The 22,026-nt window shown below is 41.6% G+C and overlaps 2 protein-coding genes across 2 annotated transcripts; one reads left to right on the top strand and one right to left on the bottom strand.

The window, feature by feature from the left end:
• Positions 1-3,917: 3,917 nt before the first annotated feature.
• Positions 3,918-18,363, bottom strand: ppp1r13l (protein phosphatase 1, regulatory subunit 13 like). The gene is made up of 13 exons (XM_072391897.1): positions 18,097-18,363; positions 12,536-12,598; positions 12,305-12,426; positions 10,882-11,380; positions 10,606-10,698; positions 10,437-10,525; positions 9,669-10,038; positions 9,100-9,572; positions 8,881-9,018; positions 7,990-8,123; positions 7,659-7,825; positions 6,708-6,901; positions 3,918-6,164 (listed from the first exon to the last, which is right to left on the bottom strand). The coding sequence occupies exons 2-13, from the start codon at positions 12,570-12,572 to the stop codon at positions 6,129-6,131; spliced, it is 2,352 nt and encodes a 783-aa protein (XP_072247998.1). The 5' UTR covers positions 12,573-12,598; positions 18,097-18,363; the 3' UTR covers positions 3,918-6,128.
• Positions 18,364-19,941: 1,578 nt separating this feature from the next.
• On the top strand, positions 19,942-21,811 carry opa3 (outer mitochondrial membrane lipid metabolism regulator OPA3). Its single transcript, XM_072391669.1, has 2 exons — positions 19,942-20,125; positions 20,889-21,811. The coding sequence occupies exons 1-2, from the start codon at positions 19,984-19,986 to the stop codon at positions 21,215-21,217; spliced, it is 471 nt and encodes a 156-aa protein (XP_072247770.1). The 5' UTR covers positions 19,942-19,983; the 3' UTR covers positions 21,218-21,811.
• The last annotated feature ends 215 nt before the right edge of the window (positions 21,812-22,026 follow it).

Genomic DNA, 22,026 nt, shown 5'->3' on the forward strand with positions numbered 1-22,026 from the left:
TTGTTATAGAGTCATGTTGTTCCTTCAGCTTCCTTTGAATGACACTTTTTAATGGTTTGGGAACTGAGGATATTAATTATTGCAGGTTTTTAAAGGAATCTGTATCCATTCATGCTGAATCCAAGACAACAACAACCACAAGTTCTCCTCTTCATGATGCTCCAACATCTGCAGCAGGAGACAGATGTGGACTGCAGGCAGGCAGCCGAGCTCACACACTCTGTGTGTCTGAAGCTGCTGGAAGTCCTGCAGAATGAGGTCTGGCATCGTCCTGCTGAAATAACCACGGACCTCCCGGGAAAAGACGGCACCTTGATGGCAGCATCTGTCTCTACAGAACTCCAACATCCAGCTGTGCATCAGTGGTACCTTCACCCAGATGAAGCCCTCCATGCCCTGGACTCTGATGCAGCCCCAGACCATCACAGACGCTGGCTTTAAACCTTTCTCTGAGAACAGCTGGATGCTCTTTCTCAGCAGTTTTTCCCAGAAGCAGCTGAAACGTGGACTCATCTGCCCACAGAACACGTGTCCACTGTCTTTCTGTCCATCTGAGATGAGCTGGAGTCCAGAGAACTGGGCCGTGGTTCTGCACAGAGCTGATATATGGCTTCCTCCTGGTGTGATACAGCTTCAGCTCACATTTCTGGATGCAGCCGTGGACTGTGTTGAGTGAAAAATGCTTTTCCAAGCTCCTCCTGGCCTTTCCACACTGAGATTTCCCCAGACTCCCTGAACTTTTCACAATATCCTGCTCTGTAGATGCTGAAAGACCAAAGTTCTTGATGATTCTCTGATGGAGCCACGACCCATCCTTGTAGGAAAGACTAAACCTTTGGCGGATGCTCCTTTTATACCCAATCATGACACCCTCACCTGTCAGCAGGTAATCTGCTGGTTGGAGAATCTTCCAGAATGCTTTTACTTGTATTTTGTGTAAGTAACAAGTTTCCTCTCTCTTAACTTGTTTTGAGTGTGTTGCTGGCAACAAATGATGAAATTTAGCTTTATTTTAATCCCAAAATGGTTCACACAGACATTGCAATTGCAGATATAAACTCAGTTAATCTTGGGCACGTAATCTTCGAGCAGGAACCCCAGAAAGAGGCCTGGGGCTGAACAGGTTAAGTGGAATGGTACCCAGGGGACAAAGGGAAGAGATGGAGTGGGGATGGTATACAAGAGAAAAACGAGGGGGAAGGACGTGAGAAGAAAAAGTGAAGGACACACAGAGGAAAGTGAGATGATAGTGAGAAAGGCTGTTTCTGGTTTTAGAGTGGAGGAGGTTGTTGTGAGAGAAGATGGCAGGGTTTTTAACAGCATGGCTCTTGCTTCGCCTGCTCTGACGCACTTGTCGTCCTGAAGGCCTGAATGATTTATTAAAGTAAGGAGTGGCAGAGAGGAGGGCAGCCAGGCGAGCTCTGATTAACTAGGGGAGCGAGGGAGGACAAGCACTCCTCTATTATTCATTACACCACAGGAAGAAGCGTGGCAGGAACGGAAAAAGGAAAAGACAGAAACACAAGTGGAGGCAACATTTTTGTAGGCTCCTTGTCCCGTCTTTAGTTTCTTTTTTCATAAATCTTGGGTCGTGTCCTTGATACGGACCTGATGGAGTTCAGTGTAACTGTTTTAGCAGGGCCACAAACCTGTCTGCTCATCTGTGTCTGAGTGACACAGCGTTTGCCTCAAAGGCTGTTTGCTGGCTCTCTTACAAGCTCAACAAATGGGAGACACAGAGAAGCTCTGATTTGGACTGCGGGAAACCAGACATGCACAGGTGCTGTGTGTTTACAGCCAGACAAACACACACTTGTTTGTTGTCTCTAAATAATGAAGCACTGCTTTTTCTGAGATCGCATTATGAGATACTTTACGGCTGCAGGTCTAGCAGAAGTGATCTCCCCATAAGGATAAGTGAAAGAGACATCTGCTCAATACTTTATAAGCAGACACATACAACATTGATGACCTGTGGGTCACAGGGTTGCTGTCTCAAAGGTAAAGCATGTCAAACCTCAGGCACGTCTGTGGCAATGTCTTGGATATGGCATTATTTTAAAGTGAGGTCTCTGCAGTCGTGTGATAAAGAAAACACACCCTCTTTTATTTCCAAGGATTAATGGATCAGGGCATAATCAGAAGTAATCTAGCTCTTACCAGTTCTTAAAATGACATGAACAACAGTCTTAGGTGAACAACAACACATGACATACAGGATTACACTGTCTGAACAAGAATAGAGCAAAATGCTGAAGCAGTGTGTGAAAAACTAAATGAACCCCATGATCCAACAGCTTGTGGAAGCACCTTTCTGTGCATCATGACCAAACATCTCCACTTTGCTCTGGTCTGTCCAAAGGACATTGTTCCAGAAGTCTTGAGCTTTGTTCAGATGCAGCTTTGCAAACCTAAGCTGTGCTGCCATGTTCTTTTTAGAGAGAAGAGGCTTTCTCCTGCAGCCCCTCCAAACAAGCCATCCTTGTTCAGTCTTTTTCTAACTGTGCTGTCATGACCTTTAACCTTTAATATGCTAACTGAGGCCTGTGGAGTCTGAGATGTAGCTCTGGGCTTTTTCACCTTGGGGTGAACTTGCTGGGACGTCCACTCCTGGGAAGATTGACAGCTGTCCTGAATGTTTTCCACTTGTGAATAATCTTTCTCTCTGTAGAATGATGGACTCCAGATAGTTTGGAAATGGCCTTATAACCCTTCCCAGACTGATGGGCAGCAACAGCTGCTTCTCTAAGATCATTGCTGATGTCTTTCCTCCTTGGCATCATGTTAACACACACCTGAAAACTGACAGAACTCCTGCTTTTATAGAGCTGCTCACACTAACTGAGGATCAGTTAATCAGAGCATCGATCGGCAGCACCTGGCTGTTACTGACCCTCCTAATTCCTGTGGAAGCAGGAAGGCTTCACTTAGTTTTTCACACACTTGCTTCTGCATTTTGGCTTTTTTTTTAACGATAATGACAAAGTGTTTTATGTCAGGCGTTGTTGTTTCTCTGAAATTATATTTTCCTCCCTTTAAGACCAGGTCAGTAACAGAAGCTTTTACATTATGTCCTCATTAGTAAACCGATCCTTACTGATAAGTAGAATTAAAACAGGGTGTACTTTCTTTTCACATGACTGCATGTTTTCCTGCTTTATGTAGAAGTGAACAGACTTCAGGTTGTATTCCTGTCAGTCGGTGCAGGTAAAATGTCACACGTTCCACATGGATGGATAGTTTATAGATTATTCTTACATCTCTCCTCAAGCATCCTATCAAACAGAAAATTGACTGATGTGTTCACTAAGATATTCCATACCTCTACCGCACTCATCCATTTGATTGTCTCAGCTTTTCGATTTCTCCATTCAGAGATTGGCTGGCTTTGGTCTTTGCTTCACAACAATAAAGCTCATCTGCTCTTATGAACAATTATGTACTTGTATGAGCACAGGAATGTCCTGCCATGTCTCGTGGGCTTGTCAGGTTTTCAAAATGGCTGACATGTCTGAGATCAAAGAATATGAGGGGTTGCGAGTCAGTGGTTAATGCAGTTAGGAATGAGATGCTCCAGGCTGGGGAAGAGACCAAGCTGCTCCTTCAACCTGAACCACTGGCTGCAGACTACATCACAAGCAGTTCATTTAGCTCCAACCTGCTTATAATGGTGTTTCAATGAGGCATCAAATGAGTTCTGCTTGAACAGAATCAGCACCGCTGCAGATACTTTTCTTTTACCAGAGAAGCACCCTTAAAGAAAAGCAGGGAAAAAGAAGCGCCTTGACTTTGACTGAATGCTTTTGGCCAAATGAATCCAAAAAATGTGCTCATTTGTTGTTGCAGGCGGAGGAAGTGTGACACATAGTAATAAGTTAAAGATAAACTCCTGCACTGTTTATTGCAGTCTAATCTCACAGTTTGGAAATAGATATATTTCAGTTTCTGCAACAACCACAGATTTAAACAGCAAAAACCTTTCTGGGTAATGCAAAAGTTACTTCTGAGAAAATGTAAAAACATGCAGAGAGGGTGATACATTGACTCCTATTAATCTTTCTTTGTTGAGGATTTCTGATCATAAATCACATGATCTCGCCTCTTAAATTCAGTTGTTGACTTGGACGAAAAAAAAGGAAATAATATATGAGTACAACATGTTTCTTTTTCCTGTACATTGATCCTAAAGTTGGGGCCAAGAGGAGGTAAAATATTCTGCCACATAGCACTTAACCTCTCAGTCAACTTACATCCCTTCAATTATTAACCAGAAACACTGAATTAATTCACCACAGCTTCACACCACAGTGTGAGTAAATTGTAAATGTATGCATTTGTCTCAGCATCATCATCTGTATAATCCACATAACATGTAACAAAAATATTAAAAGTGTAGCAGCAAACAGTGTTAAAGGCACACAAGGTGTTTTCCTAAAATGAGTGGAGTTACAGAGAGGCTGCGGATGAAAAGGCCCGTGTCAGACTTCATTAATGAAAATACTCTTAATTAAACTTAATAAAACATAATTAAACATAATAGTGTAACTAACTGATTCCTTAAGCATCACGGCTGTCGCCTGGATGCTCTGTGGTGTAAAAGAAAAGAGAAGAAATAAGCAAAAATAACTTTAAACTAGAACAATAGAGGATTACAAATAATGCCCAAAAGAGAAGTGATAAATGTTGGTCTTTCATATCTGATCATCCCAGCAACAGTTGCTTCTCTAAGATGATAGAGAAGCTGATGTCTTTCCTCCTTAGCATCGTGTTAACACACACCTGAATGCTGCAGAGCAGCAATCTGACTGCCTTTATAGAGGAGCTCACACTGACCGATGATCAATTAATCAGAGCATTGATACGCAGCACCTGGCTGCTACTTACCCTCTTAATTCCAGTGGAAGGATTAAGGGTTCACTTAGTTTTTCACACACTTTTTTTAACTAAATAAATAATAACACTGTGTTTTATCTGATTTCAAGACCTGGTAAAGACCAGATACTGTTTTGTTTGTATGTATTTTCATTATTTTTCTATTTGAAACATAAAACCTTCCAGTGGAAGGAGGGTGTACTGTCTTTTTCACAGGTGACCACCAGATCTGAATTTAAACTTGGCTACACGGCGCCATCTGCTGGTAAGCTGGTCAGTGACGGACACAGTTTCAGTTAAATTTAAATGACAACTCGAAACCAGAATTAGATTTTTTTTAATACTTAAACACTTAGTCACTTGGTCTATTTAAGAAATGGTTATATTTCAGCATTCCCCGGCAACAAAGATGTTGGAAAAGAAATAATAATTGCATCACACTTGTTTTACACACACACACATCCAGAAAATGACCTGTTTCACTGTCAGAGAAAATAACACTCCCTTTCCAACATGAGTTATCTTTACAGCAAGCATAGAAATAGAACAAAAGAATTGTGCAAGTACTGAAACAAACCAGAAACCATCAAAATACTAATAATTCCATACTGCTGGAAGTGCTATGGGAAGTCTACTGCAGCCACATTGGTTTTAAAAAACAAAAAAAACTACCTAAACTTACAAAATCACATTTGGCTACCGAAGTCATGAACATGGTGATTATTAGGACTAATCATCCTCTGTTGTCACAGGCTAGCTAAGGCATCCATGTAAGCTAACAATCATATCTGCACAGATTACACTTCAGAAATACTATGAAAAAAGCGGCTCTTTCACTTAGTGATGGGTCATGAATGTAAGAGCAGACATGTCTGTAATGAGAGGGTCCAACTCAGCCAGGCAGCCTGTTTCTAAACTGGGCGATCATGGGTTTGTTGATGCCAGCGTTGACCTCGCTGATGGATGGACTGAGCACCAGCAGTCACTGTTTGCATTCTGATAAGTAACCAGCCAGTGAGTCGATTAAGTCAACTTCTGACCTGACCACAGCTGAGCAGGACGACACAGAACATGATCCTTTTATAAGCTTCGGAAAGCTCAACTGAGAGGTAATGTAGAGTTGTGGCTTTACATGATAAATACCCTAAAGCAGAGCCAGTATACATGAAAAGTGAGTTATCCTTGTCAGTAAATGTCAAAAACTAATTCTGCAAGACAGACACAAACAGCCATGATCTTGATCTTCAAGAAACCACTTAGCAGAGAGATTTTGGACGGACCTTTGGGAAAAGCTGAAAAAAGAAAAAGACACATGTCACTCTTTTTTTCTGCTTCACTACGACCGTTTTCACACATGCACCTCAGCTCTGAAAGGGGGCAGAACGTGCAGAAAACCCATCTGGCTTAAAAGAAGCCTGAAGATCAGTGAGTTGTGTGATTTTACAGCAGCAAACACTTTACGTTTCTTTTCTGCTGACTTGTATGTTGCTCACCACATGTGTGACGATATTATGCATATATTCAGATACATATGGTCTTGAGCAACAGGAGAACACTCATAAAAAAGCGTAATCGTCCTTTCTCAATGTGAAGATAAGGCTCCTTGACACAAAGCTGTCTCGGCACGCTTTTTGTCCTGTGTTTGCACAGGTATTACTCATGTTTCCAGGTGTGACAATACACCTCCTGCTCTGAAGTGAGTATATGAAAAAGCAGCTGTGGAAGAAGCCTGGAATGGATGTTTAAGCATATTCTCCAGAAAACCTTCATGTGTTCATGTGTGAAAACGGCATATTTATGTTGTTGACCCACTTATTGAAAGACCAATATCTTACCCCAAAATAGTTATTGGGAACAAAGCCTTCCCTTCCACAAAGGGATGTCCACCACCACTCAGATCCTTCAGGTTTCTTCAGGATGGTGACCATGTCTCCCTCTTTGAAGCTCAGCTCATCGGCTGCCTGAGCTGGGTAGCTCCACAGAGCATACAGCACTCCGCTGTTCTCCACCCCCATGGCCTCTTCCATACCTGAAACCATGAAGAAAGCAGGATATATACAGATGATTTACAATTAAAGTACCAGAATCTTTCACAATAGCTTCATTGTTAAACCTGTCTTTAATATGTTAGTGGGTGGAGCCACCGTGATGTCATCCATTAGTTTGTGAACAGACATTTTGAAGCACGAGGAGAATAAAAAGACAATGACACATGCTGTTGAAGCATAACCCAGCTGAAACTTTGTACTGACCATGAATGGACATAGATTTAATTAATTTAAATGTTTAGTTCCTAAACAAAGTATCATTTAAAAACAGCTGATAAAACACAATTTGAATATGCCTTTATCCAAACTTTTGAGTCCAAAATCATGCCCTTTTTGCACCAAATTAAGGTTAAAGATTAATTAATAATTAATAGATTAAAGTTTCGGTTGGATTTTAGAAAATTTCTCAATTTGCATTTTCCACATCTTTACTTGGGTATGAATAAGTTTTAAAGTGAAAATCTTTTGACACACTGCCAGTAAAAACAGATGTGACATGAAACATAAACAGAAGATTTAATCTTCATTAAAATGATCAGTAACATCAAAGTCAACTTCCAGGAATGTGACTGTGGCAAAACTGAGTCAACCACCAGTTAAAACCACAGATTAAAACCACACAACACTGAGCTTAACATTTTAATACTTCCACCCCGTCAAGTTTAGCTCACACAACTATTATTTGCATGCTGGCAGACGATTCGATTGAAAAGGTGTTTATTGCATGTGTCGCCTCACCCCTGAGGAGACTTTCACACTCCTCAAAGCCGTTTGCGTAAGGATCACATTTTTGAGAGGCGGTAGCGCCATCGCTCTCCGTCCTGGCCATGACAGCAGCTCCATTCCTTATCAAATACTCACACAGACTACGGTCATTACACGAGGCTGCGCAATGCAGCGGGGTCCTGAGGGCCAAACAAACAGCAGCAATCAGCTACAAGCAGGAACAAAGTCCTGAAAAATCCTCACTTTGGACATCTCTGTACCTGACATAACCTCAGATGAACAGTTACACAAACCTTTCATAACGTTTGAAAGAAAGGATGCAAGTTTAAAAGTAAATACTGACCAGCCATGGCTGTCTGGTGCACTAACGTTGGCTCCAATGCGGACCAGGAAGTCCACCACGTTGTAATGCCCCCCACAGATGGCATTATGTAAGCCAGTGATGCCCTCATCATTCGGCTGGCTGGGGTCAGTCATCTGTGGAAAATATTCAACACAAGTAAACCTCAACTGTACTGAAAGACAAAGCTTTCTACCCCTTTTTACATATAAAGTCGCTAAACCAAAAGCTTTTCTTCCATGTCTAAAACCAACAAAACTGCAAGAATGTCCTTGAGAAACCCCAGACTTCTAAAAGCTATTGTGCTGACTTGCAGGCAAAGAGGAAACATTACTCATAGGAATGCATGCTCAGCGTACCGTCCTTCAGAAACTGTAATGTTTCAATTCATCTTAGTGTCAAAATCTACAGCTGGAACACCACTTGTAGCTATTCACTCAGCTGCCTCTGAGTTTTCTCACTATGAAACATGTCAATGGACTCTGATAAGAAACTAAAACTGTGGAAAACAGTGTACCTGAAATAACAGAGTGCATTATTTCCTTTGTTCTAATGTAACTATAATTACTCAGGTAAGTGATCCTTTAATATCAATAGAGCTTATCCTGTAAAACAACTGTTTTATCACTGAAAAATGTATAATTTGTATGATTGCTGACTGGGTTTAGGTCCAATCTCGCCCCCTTGGCACTGCCTTTGCGTCTATCTCACAGGGATAAGTAACCATTTCCTATTGGGTAACAAAGAGCATCAAAATCCCCCCAAACACTCCAGAGCGAGATGACCACTACTCCTTAATTCATCTAAAGAAAATCTGCCTGTTCTTCTGGGGTTGGGCTTTAGTATTTTGGGATCATTAACGGGAGGAGCTCGACTGAAACTCAACACACGCACCTGCTGCACAGCCCTCTGCACCGTGTCCAGCTCCCCCACGAGCGCTCCATCCAGGAGCAGGATCAGCGGGCTGAGACGAGCTCGCCTCCCAGAACTCTTGCGATCCTGTTTGGGCCGCCGCAGAATTGAGTGGTAATTCTGAAGGAACACACAGATAAGTTGAACCAGACATAAAGAAAAGTCCTACCACAGAGAAAAATGTGTGAGGTGACTTCTTACTTTGACATCTTGTGGAATCAATGCGGACGACTGAGATGGACGTTTGGGGGGGGGGCGTGCAGCAATGTCTTCCCCATCAGAGGAGCTGCTGGTCTCGCTTTCATGCTCCTCCTTTTGGCGGTTATCCTTCTTCCGAAAAAGCTTGTTGATGAGGTTTTTGTACTGGTTTGGCTGGTAGTGCGAGGCCTTCTTCAGGCGCTGTGAATGATCCACAGATCCGCGTCTCTTTAGTGCCCGAGGGATTTCAGCTCTGATGCGAAGCAGTTCTTCCAGACTGGGGATCTCTTGGCTTTGGGCCTCAGGGGCCACAACTGGCTGCAGCCTGGTGGGGCTCAGGGGACGGGGTGCAGGGGGCGTGGTGTGCTGGACCTCCCCGCCACCCGCTGGCATGGCAGGATTCTCCATAATCGTTGGAAAACTATGACTATATTCCAGGCGCTCTAACTCTGCTTCAACGTCCCCTGGGTTCAGTGCTGCAAACATGGATACAAACCACATTTATAGCACAAAGCTATGCCGATACATCATAGAAATGTCCTGGTAGTGGCAGGTATTAAAAGGTGTTTTACCGTCACTGTAAATAGCTGGCTGTCTCAGCTCAGGAGGCTGCTGCTGTGGCTGGAAAACAGGTTGATGATAGAAGTCCCTCTGAGCGGGTACGGCTGGTTGGTAAGATGCCGCGTGTCCTTCTCCTCCCAGGACTTTGGGGTGGTGGGTTGCCATTGCCTCCCAATGAGGGTTTTGAAGACGCAGGATGACAGAGAGAGGAATGGGCTTACGCTGGCGGGACTGAGCAGAAGCCGGAGGAATAGAAATGCGGGAGATGGGCTGAAAGTTGTATGGGGAGATTGCCTGGGGCGAAGCATCTGGTGGTACTGATATACGAGCATTACGGGGGAGAGAACTGTAGGAACCCTGGTGGAAATTTGGACGTAGATCCTGTAAACACATTAAAAAACAGTTTAAAGACTACTGTATTAACAGGACTGACAGGTTTTGGTTTTGGCATTGTGTGTTTGCACATGCCAAAGATGGTTTTCTGTCACAACATACTTTGGAGTATCTAATCCAGCGGGTCACAAGCACAAACATGCCAAGATGGGAGATTATCCAATTACAAGCTGCGTTAGATGTCACAAAACCAGGAAGAAATGTCATGATTTGTTTTTTTTTTTAATTGAAGATATAAAAAAAAGCCAACCCATTGACTCCTCAGTTTGTTCTCATCTGTGAAGAACAATGTGAGGAGACCTGAAGTCACTTGCATTTTGTTGATATCTGAGGCTTTTCAAGAGCTCAAGGGGCTTAGGAGTAACATTTAAAGTAATATTGCCCACCTTTTTGGGGCTTGAGGAGCGAGGAGGGCCATCGAGATTGGATTCTCGCCAGTTGCTATTTGGCACAGACTGCCGCAGCCACTCCGTCTCTGCAATAAGAAAGTGTTCAGATTAAAGGGAAGAGACTGATTCAAATCAGACAAAGAAAAAGTAGAAGAAATCAACCCACTATCATAGGTGTGGTGAGGTTTCTTCTCGTAGGACACATCCAGATCAGTTTCATTCCACTTGCTTGGACTTTTTTGCCGTTGCATGTTCTCATCTTAGATAAAGGGATCGAAAGTGACAATAATAAAAATAATCCAAGGTTGTAACACACAAAAATAGTTCTATTGCTTGAAAGAAGGATTATCATTAACTAAAAATGATGAAAAAGGGAACAAACATTATTTTAACTTGTGATAATTAGAATTATTTATCTCATTGGATAAGAACAGCCTCTTACCTGGTTGCCTGAAACTTGTGAAATTTCGAGGAAGTGTGCTGGATGCTGACTGATTGAGAGGCAAAGGAGAGAGACTTCTGAAAAGCAGCGGAGAGGGAACCCTGTCGTGCCGGGGTGACCTACCGCCCATGTGGCTGCTCTCATAAGGACTCAGCAGGTTAAAAGAGCGATCCGGTGAACCGTGCGGTTGAGTGTGAGGTAACTGTTTGAGTCTCTCAGGAGAAATCAAGTAGCTGTCGGATGCAATTCGAGGAAGTGGAGAGTGTGTCTTCCTACTGATCTTTGGAGATGAGACTGGGCTGTTGGAGAGGCCAGGAGGTGATGATGTATTTCTGCGACTCAGGATGCCAGAGTCAACAGGATGAACCAATGTTGAGCTTGAAGAGAAAGGTTTCGAACGGGGGCTGCCATTAGAACTGTGATCTGACACATATGAAGAGCTGGAGATGCTGTAGGATTCTGCAGATTTAGGCTCCTCTCTGGAGAGAGTGGAACTGGTCTGAGGAGAGATGATTTTTTGTTACATTACAATAAGATTTAAGTTTAATTTCAGCAAGAATGAGTTAACCCTTTATTTTATTTACAGCTTGTTGTCGTGAACAGTTACTGGCAGTACATGAAATCCTTCCATTTTCTATTCCCGCTTAATCCAATTCAGCCTTTCTGTCATTGAGCAAGAGTACACCCAGGATAGGTTACACAGAGGCAAACCGTGCAGTTTCAATTCATTGCATGAAATTGAGATCAGGCTGAGGTCTGGACTCTGACTGGACCATTGCAGCACCTTGATTCTTTCCTTTTTCCCACATTCTGCTGTAGATCTGCTGCTGTGTTTGGGATCTTTGTCCTGTTGATGAGCCAGTTTCAGCCCAGCTTTAGCTGTGGGACAGATGGCCTCACATCTGACTCTAGAATACTTTGGTATCCAGAGGAGTTCATGGTGGACTCAATGACTGCAAGGTGCCCAGGTCCTGTGGCTGCAGAACCAGCCCAGATCATCAGCCCTCCACCACCGTGCTTGACAGCTGGTATGAGGTGTTTGTGCTGATATGCTGTGTTTGGTTTCCTCCAAACGTGCTGCTGTGCATTATGACCAAACATCTCCACTTTGCTCTGGTCTGTCCAAAGGACATTGTTCCAGAAGTCTTGTGCTTTGTTCAGATTCTGTTTCGACTGTTTTGACCGAAACTCTTGTCATTAAAAGAAAAGCTGATGCAGATCAGTGGTAAAAACAAGCTAATTTCCCCACTTTTTAACAAAAATGCTTGCCGAAATTAAATTCAAATTGATATATTTTACACCGTGCCATAATTTCTCTTTTTATAAATAATATGTATGTAATTACAATGTAATACAAAACATTTACCCAAACCGAGCTAAACAAGGAGATTAATGTAAACGTAATGTGTGTATATGTGTGTACCTGAGACCCAGATGTTGTGTTGTTGTTGTTGGAGGAGGCCTCATTCAGCAGGGAGTCAAATTCTCTGGACAGCTCGTCTGCTACAGCCAGCGAGGCATTCAGGTCATCATTCATGGTCTGGACTGAATATGAACCACAGAAGTAGCACAGACAATTAGAGCAGGACATTACTCCCATGTGCACAAATAAAAGCTGAGCCAAAAGACAAATAAAGGGTCTGTGGAAACTCACACAGCATGTTGCTGCCGTAGCTTCCCTGAGAGCTCATGGCTGGAAGGTGGTAGAGCTCTGCTCCTGAAAGAGAAAAACAGTGCAGCTGTCAGGAAAAAAAGTAGCTCTCTTTTTTTTATTTCCCTAATCACAACGCTTTCACCATTTTGTGGCATTCGTGTGCATTGAGAGACATTTTATAGGCAATCCCCATGTAAAATATAACAATATAACAATAGGGTTCCACTTAGTCTAAGACACTTTTACACACTAGCATTAAGTCTTGTCTTTGTACGTTAAAGTGTTAACGCCTCCCCTTTCTCCTCTGCTGTATACACCCATCTGTAACCTCCTTCAAGCGCTAAACGAAATAACCTGAATGCTCGCCGTGTCTAAACAAGTCACTCATCTCTGACAGTGTTGGCAGTGAAAAACAGCAATTTAACAGATGGTTGCTCATTTAACTCGCTCACTTAAATCAGTGGTGCAGGTTTTACAGCATAACCTCAGACATGACTGATCGGCCTGAACGCCAGTTTCAGACGGTAAAAAACACAGCTGGTTGTGTGGATGACACATTGTAGGCGGCAAATACTGGAAAAACTGTATCGGTTTGTCCCGTCGGGATGCAAAAAGTTCCTTGAGAACTGAGAATCTGCTTGATAACATTCCTGTTAAATTATCCATATAAAGAAGTAAATTATCGTCAGATATCTTGATTATTCCATATTACAATAAAATTACTGCTCTGTAGCAAATACTTCATAAAACACGATAAGTTATTAGTGCATCTTTGACTCTGAAATGCTCAAGAACCTGTTCAAGTACTTTGACTATTATGGAGAATATTTAGTTAGTAAGACTTCCGAGTCTTCATGTGGTTTAAGATAAAAGCTTCGTAGTCTAAACAGAACATGATATTCATATCAGACAAAAAGAAAATGTTTGCATATTAAGGCTGACTGTTGTTAAATTGTTATTTGTCGCAGCAGATGTACATGTTTCCTGTTAAAAACAGATGCAAAAGGGGCAGCAACCCACTGCAAAAAGACCAACTTACTCCAACCACTTTTTGTTCATTCTTGGGTTAAATACTTGTTTATAGCTGAGATAAAGTAAAATGCACAAATAGAAATACGTAGGCATTTAATTTGACTTCATGAAAACATTTAATTACTGAAAACATAACATCTTACCAAGAATAAGCCCTGCGTGTGATACCAGATGTGTTTTTACAGAAAATATTAAGTGCAGCTTAAACCTAGACCAAGCTGAACCAACATTATCCTTCGCTGCCTCTGGATGAGCAGACAACACCAGCTGACCACTGGCCAGGGCTGAAGGGGAAAAAGTGTTATATAAGACCAACAAATGAAAGTGTACAGCTCAGTCTGATAATAAGCGTCCTTCACACTGTGTGTTGTACTTGACTGAGCAAGAACTTGTCATAGTTCTGTCAGGCCTGTTTGCAGGCTCACATTCCTCACCACGCCTCCCAAAAAGGCATTCTCCAACACGGCCTCTTATCTCTGTCAAGAGCAGCTCACACAGAAAGACTCACTGATGCACAAAGGTCAACCCTGAACCCTCCCATAACTGCCTGGCAATACATTTACCAAAGCGCTTCGCTGCTTGCTGGACTGAATGTGCTGATTGTAGTGCTCATGCACAGCCACATCACTCTCAAAACTAGGTTTGATTTAATTCTATTCAAGATGTAATTATTAAATGCTTTTGCGAATAAAACACTTTCGTATTTCCCCTTTTTATCAATTCTGACTTCAGGAAATAAGGAAAAGTGTTATAAGTAATCAAGAAACAGACAGTGAAAAGTCATGAACCAGCCTTCATTTCTTCATAATTTGCTTCGGGGGATCCAGGCTGTCATATAATATTGAGCAATAGTTCCCCAGGCGTTTGCGTTCTTTTTCAGTTATGTCCGTGTACCTAAACACTTTCAGTGAAAAGAGATCTTTTGTTTGTTAAAGCCACTTAACACCGGCCTATGAATCATTCCAGTTTTAAAATAAACACCTTACTTAAAAGATGAACTGGTGTCCACATACTGGACAACTTTGCAGGTTTTAAATAGTATCTTTGTTTCTGGGTCCAGAATCAGAACACAGCTGGACAAAGTGATTTTAAAAGAGCAATAGATTAAAACTGGACAAGTGGAGGACAAAAGAAGAAGTGTCAGGCCTAAAAAACTATCTCCAGCAGATGAACAGGATCTGAAAGTGATGTCCTTAAGAAAGAGGAAAAAATCCAGCTGTGACCTGACAGGACCTGAGAGATGCATCTGGACCTTCAGCTGATCCATCTACTGTTGGCCCAAGCCTCATCAGAAATGGTCTCCATGGAAGGGTGGCTGTCAAGAAGCCGTTCTTAAGGAAGGGAAACAGGGAGAAAAGGCTGAGCTGTGCCAAATGACACAAGAAGTGGACTGAAAATCAGTGGCAACAGGTCTTATGGAGGGATGAATCCTCCCCAGAGCCCGGACCTCAACATTATTGAAGCAGTGTGGGATCATCTGACAGAGAACGGAACAAAAGGCAGCCCACATCCAAAGAAGAGCTTTGGGATGTCCTTCAAGAAGCCTGGAGAACTATTCCTGAAGACTCCTTAAAGAAATGACAGAAAGCTGGTCTCAGAGGGTTCAGGCTGTGTTGGAGAATAAAGGAGCTCAGACCAGATATTCACTTTAAAGCTGCTTAGAACTGAACAAACTCTGTTTTCTTACATACTGTATTTTTATATATGCTTGTACTTGTAAATAATCACGGCTCCTATTTCCTTTTGTCTTTATAAAATATAAATAAGGAATGGCTCTAGACTTTTTCATTCTATATGCTTGTTTCCTTGAACTCATTTTGAAATTGAGAGAAAATGGCTTTCTCTCCTTTCTCCTTGTTTATGTTTTATCTCCACAAGTCATGTCAGGCATGTGCTTCTCATTTCCCTTCTCTCCCCTTATCAGGGCGTTTTACTGTGTGCAAATAAGCCAAGCTGAAAAATGAATAAAAAGATGAAAAAACAGAGACTAAACTTTCCATTATGAGTGTTTATTTAAACCCTTTTGTGGGAGCAGCAGCCGCCACACATGCAGTATGCAGAGTGTGCTAACTGTTAACATTCTGTAAACATGCATTAGAGGATGTAAAGATAAACATATGGGCTAACTTATGATTAATCATCTTAAAGTTTAAAGTGAACTGACAGCTTGAAGCCACTGTGGCATCAGTTTCGTCTATTCCTGGCTCGCTGCTCACTTTGCTTTCTCCAGAGGTTTTGTGGAAAACCTCATATTCATTTTCATTCCAATTCCTTTCCAGTGCATAAATTAAAATGTCCTCTGGTTTGACTAATTGTACAATTAACTCTGGCAGTGCAGCCAAGAGGAAAGCCACAAGACGAAAACGTGACTCAAAAGAACAACCTTATGCAAACGAAACTCAGAAAATGTGTAAAAGGACACCGTGAAAAGCTAAAGGGTTCCGTGGGAGGCAGAATTTAGGGTTTGAAGACAATAATCATTAGCCTTTGAAGAATGCCAGGGTGTGTCTGATTATAACTGTAAGCAGTCCCTCCCTTTTCCCATTCATGACCTCTTACAACAATTGAAGATTACACATCCAAGTGAGTCTCTAGTTTCTGCTGAACTCCTTATTTCCATCCGACTATTCATTCATTTCCTCGTTATCCCGTTTCACAATTGTCGGTTCCTCCCATGTGTCCTTCCTCCAGACCTTTCTGCCTGTGTTGAGGTTGGGAATTTGGCCAGGACAAAAGTATTTAAGAAAAATCTGATAAAACCATTTTTCTTTGGGACTTCTTTGACCATAAAACCTGAGTCTGTACAGACAACACAACCCATGTAAATCCACCAATGAGCTGACTGGACTATAATCTCCATAAGCTTTCACACAACTTGATTTGAGACAAAAGGAATATCATTACTTCTGTCAGAATACCAACAACAAAGACACCATTAGATGTAATGTTTACACAGCCTCGCCACTATCTCAGGTAATAGGTATCGCTTTAAAAGAAAAAAGGACATGACAGGATTCTGATGGGACATTAACCGTGTGGGAGGTACAGTGTCACCATTGAGTAAAATATCAGGAATCTGTGTCATAGGGCTGATATCATGATGCACCAATGGTTTCATCATAATTATCTGCAACCCATACAAAGGGACTCTTATCCAAAAGCTTATTCAGTTAAATTCCCTTAAGACTCAAAAATGAGAACTAATCTGCTTTGAAAAGACGAGTTCCAGGTTTTCTCTCCCAGATACCATGAGTGGAAAACTGATTAACGCTGCCTTGATTTACCTGCGTAGACTTTCAGGCTTCAACAGTTGTTTTTAACAAAAAAAACTCCACCTAAAGCTCTTTGTATGACACCTTGACCTTAGTCATTAGATTGCTCACCCGTGTACGTAATCTGTCCATGACAGTAACTGTCATTATCAAAGATCGTACTCAATACAATCACCTGATCCTCTCAAGCTATGGATGACAAACTAATCCCTGCAGACCTAATAGAACACAGACTTTGTATATCTTAGTCCAAAAGTGTTTCTGAGACGATAATGTCACTTTTCATGCTGCACCTTAACTTGCATACATTCCTCTTTTTGGCTCATGATGTTGCAGACCTTACTTTGACTTAATGCTGTCGAGCTTTGTGCCAGTAATCCGCTTCGAGAGCAATGCTGTTCTGCACAGCATGTGGCTCAGGAATCTCTCGGCGCCACACAAAATAACTGACATTTTTAGCAGGTTGCATTCCCATTCTGGTTCCAAGAGTTTATCATGCTCAAGCTGCGGAGCACAGCAGGGTCATTTGCATGTGTGTACATGCAGGCTTTTAAAATTATAGGTGCTATGAATAGAGTTTTCATTATAATTTCTATGGCAACAGGTTGCAGCAAGTGCATGGTACAATGCAACTTGGCTGGTTTTGAACTTTGATGAAGCACAGAAGTTGGAAAAGTTCCACTTGAACAGGAAGGTTTGGTTTGCTTGCAGTTATGCAGGGTTTAGTCATGTAAATGAGGCTGACACAGTTCAGCACAGAACATGCAGTCACTTGAATCAATGCATGAGAAACTTCACCTTCAGACTACTGGTAAGAAAAGTTACTAAGAGCAGGTCATAAAATGGACAACATCACACAATAACATCACATAAAACAACTCCTACAGGTCAGTGCGGTTCGGATGTCTGTCTTTAGGGTTTGTTTGGAGCAGATAGCTGTGAGTGGTGCACAGCAGCACATCGGTTTGTCAATGTCCAGCTAAATTCTGAGCAGCGCTTGAGGTATGGTATGCCATGCACCGCTGGCAACATCTGATTTTCATTAAAGAACAAGCTCCTCCTCGCATACAAAACTCCTCACAAGGAACAAGAAAACCATGAAGAAATCTACGCAGGCGAAGTACTGAAAATGCGTTTATACGACTTAAAACTGGCTGCAAAGTAAAAAATAATAAAAAATAAAAAAAGCCACACCAACTATTCTCAACAACACAGACATGATATCCAAATGAAACATAATTAATCGTGAGTCTTTACCTCTCGCAGTATTTTCCACGCAGATAGGCGCAGTCTGCCTGCGCTGCGCCACGAAGGAAAGTAGAAACTTTCTTCTCTGAAAAACTTGAGAGTTCGTCTGTTCTTTTGTTCCAAACTCGGGAGGAAATTTGTGGTCCGTTCAAAGCCTCTCTTCTTCCTGGAGTCGGATTGTTCTCTCCTGCTACGGCTGCTTCAGACGTGAAGTCATAGCTGCGCACTGCCTTGAGTTATTTTGGCTCATAGTCCTGCCCCTTGTCTCCCTGTGCAGCTGTAATCCGAGCCAGGTGTTTCAACCACAGCTGGCCCAGGTGAGGCTTGCAGTTGTTTTCGAGGTGACCCATTTGATTGACATTATCTGTGACCCAGGCGTGTTTATATTTCCCGATATATATATTAAAAATATATTTTACAGACATATAATGGGCGATAAATGAATTAAGATAAATAATGTACAACAAACACGAGATACATGTACTGAATGGAAAGGTTTATTTAATTTATTTTACTTTTCTATCATTATCATGTCTAAATGAAAGTCACAGCATACTTTTACATAAAGAAAAATGTACATCGTATGGGAAATAAACTAAAAACAACAACCCTAATGAAAGATGAATATGTTTTTAAAAATGCAGACCGCTTGTGTTTTGTCCAATCAACTTAATTTAATTCCAGAAAATAAACAAATGAATAAATGTTCTGGCACTGACGGACTGACGGTCAAAGGGATGACGGATACCGCCTCTGGACAAGGTTAACGTTGCATTTGTGAATGGAACTCTGTATTGTAGTGCTTCACAAAGACTTCCCACAACAGTCCCTTGTTCGTGTGGTTATGTCAGCGACTGATTCTTAGATCACAGGTTTCCAGCCAGCTTAGGCTTGATCCCTGATATGCAAGAACATTCCACCAGAATCCTTGATTTCGTTTATACTATGCACTACAGAGAGAAAATAATTCAATGAATTTTCTCTCACACGTTTGCTTATGAACTGGATATCTTCTATCCATATTTTCTCCTCGGCCTCCTTATTCTTCTTTAGGGTTAAATGGCAGCTGGCATCATAAGAGTTGTATGACTGACAACTTCTGGAACAAGTTCTTCGTCTACCTTCTTAATTTATTTAAAAAATTTTGGATTTTTTTAAGAATCCTATGCCATGATGTTCCTTGTATCTGACGATGATTATTCTAGTGGTTATAGTTAAACTTCTTCTTCATAAAACATATCATGATTATAAACTCAACTCTTGTCTCTTGTTGATTACAATAATCACATTATCAAGACTGATGCTTCCCTGTTATATATGTTGTATCAGTTAATTTACTATGACTTGTTATTTCCCCACTTCATATCATACCCTAACTAATTCCTCCTTTTATTGAATACAAGTGTCTATCATTGCTAGACTCTATATTGTTGCCAATCCGGTTACCTCTGCTTATTAACCAAACTCTATGATCTGATCCTGCCCAGCTTTGTTCCCAGGCATCCCAGCCCTTTGTGGATTTTCAAACCTCGTATTTTAGCCTCCATACCAGCTATGTTTTTTAATGTGTTGAAAGTCTGCAATGTTAAAATGGAAGTGTATTAAAATATGAACATATACATTAAACAAAAAGGGATTTATACAAAAGCACGATCTTGTATCGTCGTATCTTATGATCTAGATAAAATGGAATCAGTCAAAGAATTATCGGATATATTATTATCCGCATTGGTGTCAAAATAAATTAAAAAAAAGACATACTTTGTCGTTGGGGTGGGTCCGAATAAAGTTAAAAAACTAGGAACTGGGAACTTGTGCGGATTTGTCAATAACTCATTACGTCATTACGTAAGCTTTACGTGCTCCGCCCCACTATAGTGAAGCGTTTCCGTCAAGATGGTTGTCGGTGCCTTCCCTATTGCCAAGCTCCTCTACCTCGGAGTGAGGCAGATGGGAAAGCCTGTGGCGAACCGGATAAAAGCTGGTGCCCGGAGAAGCGAGTTCTTTAAGAACTACATCTGTCTGCCGCCGGCACAGCGTGAGTAACCGAGCTAACGGCCGCTATATGCTATAAGTTCACTGCCAGTCACCCCGACGTTTGACACAGCTACGACAACCAATGAGATTCAACCTGTCGTGAATGATTATCCAATCATTTTTATAGTTCTTTCTGTTCGACCAATGGCAGCCAGGCAAGCTTCAAGAGGGTGGGTCCAGTATGTCATTGAACAGACTGTTGTGAGGACATGGCAGGACAGAAGCTTTCCAAACCTGTTCAGTGTGACATTTAGATTAGTAAAAATGTATTGCTAGGCATTGCGGTCTATTTTTAATGCACATTAGATGCTTTTCTGTTTAGTACTTCAAAATGCTGCCTGAACGACAAGTAAAGCTAATCGGACACCATCAACTTATGCTGAGCTGAATTGTCAGGATACTCCTCCTAGAGGAATTTATAAGGCCAAGACAAATTATCATCAACCATTGTGAAAATCTTTCCATAAAAGACTGACCTACCTTTAAACTTGCCTTTGAAAGAAGAGACTGAAAGAACCTGACAGAATACATAACCCTAAAACATGAACAATGACACCTTGACTTAGTATTTGAAAATGTTCAGATTACATTTAGTTGTACAATCACACAGCTAATCACAATGTTATGTTAACACATCCATCTCTAGGCATAAATGTATCCCCACATTCAGTATATTTTCATTTATTGACCCCGACTCAGGTCATCTGATGCCTCAGTGCAAGTATCAAACCTTAACTGGCACGTTCTTGTGTTTATCGCCTCAGTTTATCATTGGATTGAGATGAGAACAAAGATGCGGATCATGGGCTTTCGGGGGTCCACCATTAAGCCACTGAACGAGGAGGCGGCTGCAGAGCTCGGCGCTGAGTTGCTCGGAGAGGCGATCATCTTCTTCATTGGTGGAGGATGTATGGTGTTGGAGTACAGCAGGCAGGCTACCAACTCGCGCCGCAAGGAGGAGGAGCTAAATGAGACCATCACAAGCCTTCAGACTCAGATGGCAGAGTTAACGCTAACGACTGAGACGCTCAGTGCTCAGCTGAGAGAAGTCAACAGGCTGCTGCTTTCCTTTCCTGCCCCCACCAAAAAGTGACTGAATTAGTTCAGTGCTGTGCAGCGTTGCATATTGTACGCCTGTGTGTGAAGGAGTGAAAGTGCACCAACAAACTATTGTCATATGTACAGCCTGATAGCTACCTTGCTCCACTCTCTGTCCCCTGCCGTGGTTGAGTGGAGGAGGTGGGCATCAGTGCGCTGTGTGATTTTGGGGCTATAATTTGCTCTTGTTTTGAGCAACTACCGTAGTTGTAAAATGGGATTGCTATGATATTCATAGTGAATTTCTATGGTTGACATTGCATGTTCATTACAAAGTTAATTGTACATAAAGATGTACAGCACTAGGCAATGGTGACCTTAAAGTTAATATATTTTGTAACAGCTCCAGCATATTGCTTTGTCTTTTTGGGAAGTACTTGATTTCATGATTTATTGGCTTCATTACTATTGATTTATACATTATCTGAATTAAAAAAAAAACACAATCAGACTAAACTAACAATATCATCATCATCACCATATGATTGTATGATTTTTGAGAGGATCGACACCTACAGTTTCATGTACATTTCATGTTGTGAACACCAGTTCATGCAAACTGTAAAGAGAGATGGAAATAAAATGATTTGCTGTCTGTTAATCTGTGTCATCTTAAGTATCCTGATCATAAAGCAATAAAACAACATTAATCAGCATAAACTAGCTGTACTTTCCAATTTTAGTGTGTTCAAAGCGCCTGATAAATAAAGGAAAGTGTATATGGGTTAATATGTAGGGCTTGATCCCCCAAAATTCTGATCTAAAAATGCAAAGTGCGGACACAACCAGTATTACAATGTATAG

The sequence above is a fragment of the Leuresthes tenuis genome, unplaced genomic scaffold, assembly GCF_036924035.1.
Source record: "Leuresthes tenuis unplaced genomic scaffold, fLeuTen1.0.hap1 SCAF_9, whole genome shotgun sequence".
Taxonomy (NCBI): domain Eukaryota; kingdom Metazoa; phylum Chordata; class Actinopteri; order Atheriniformes; family Atherinopsidae; genus Leuresthes; species Leuresthes tenuis.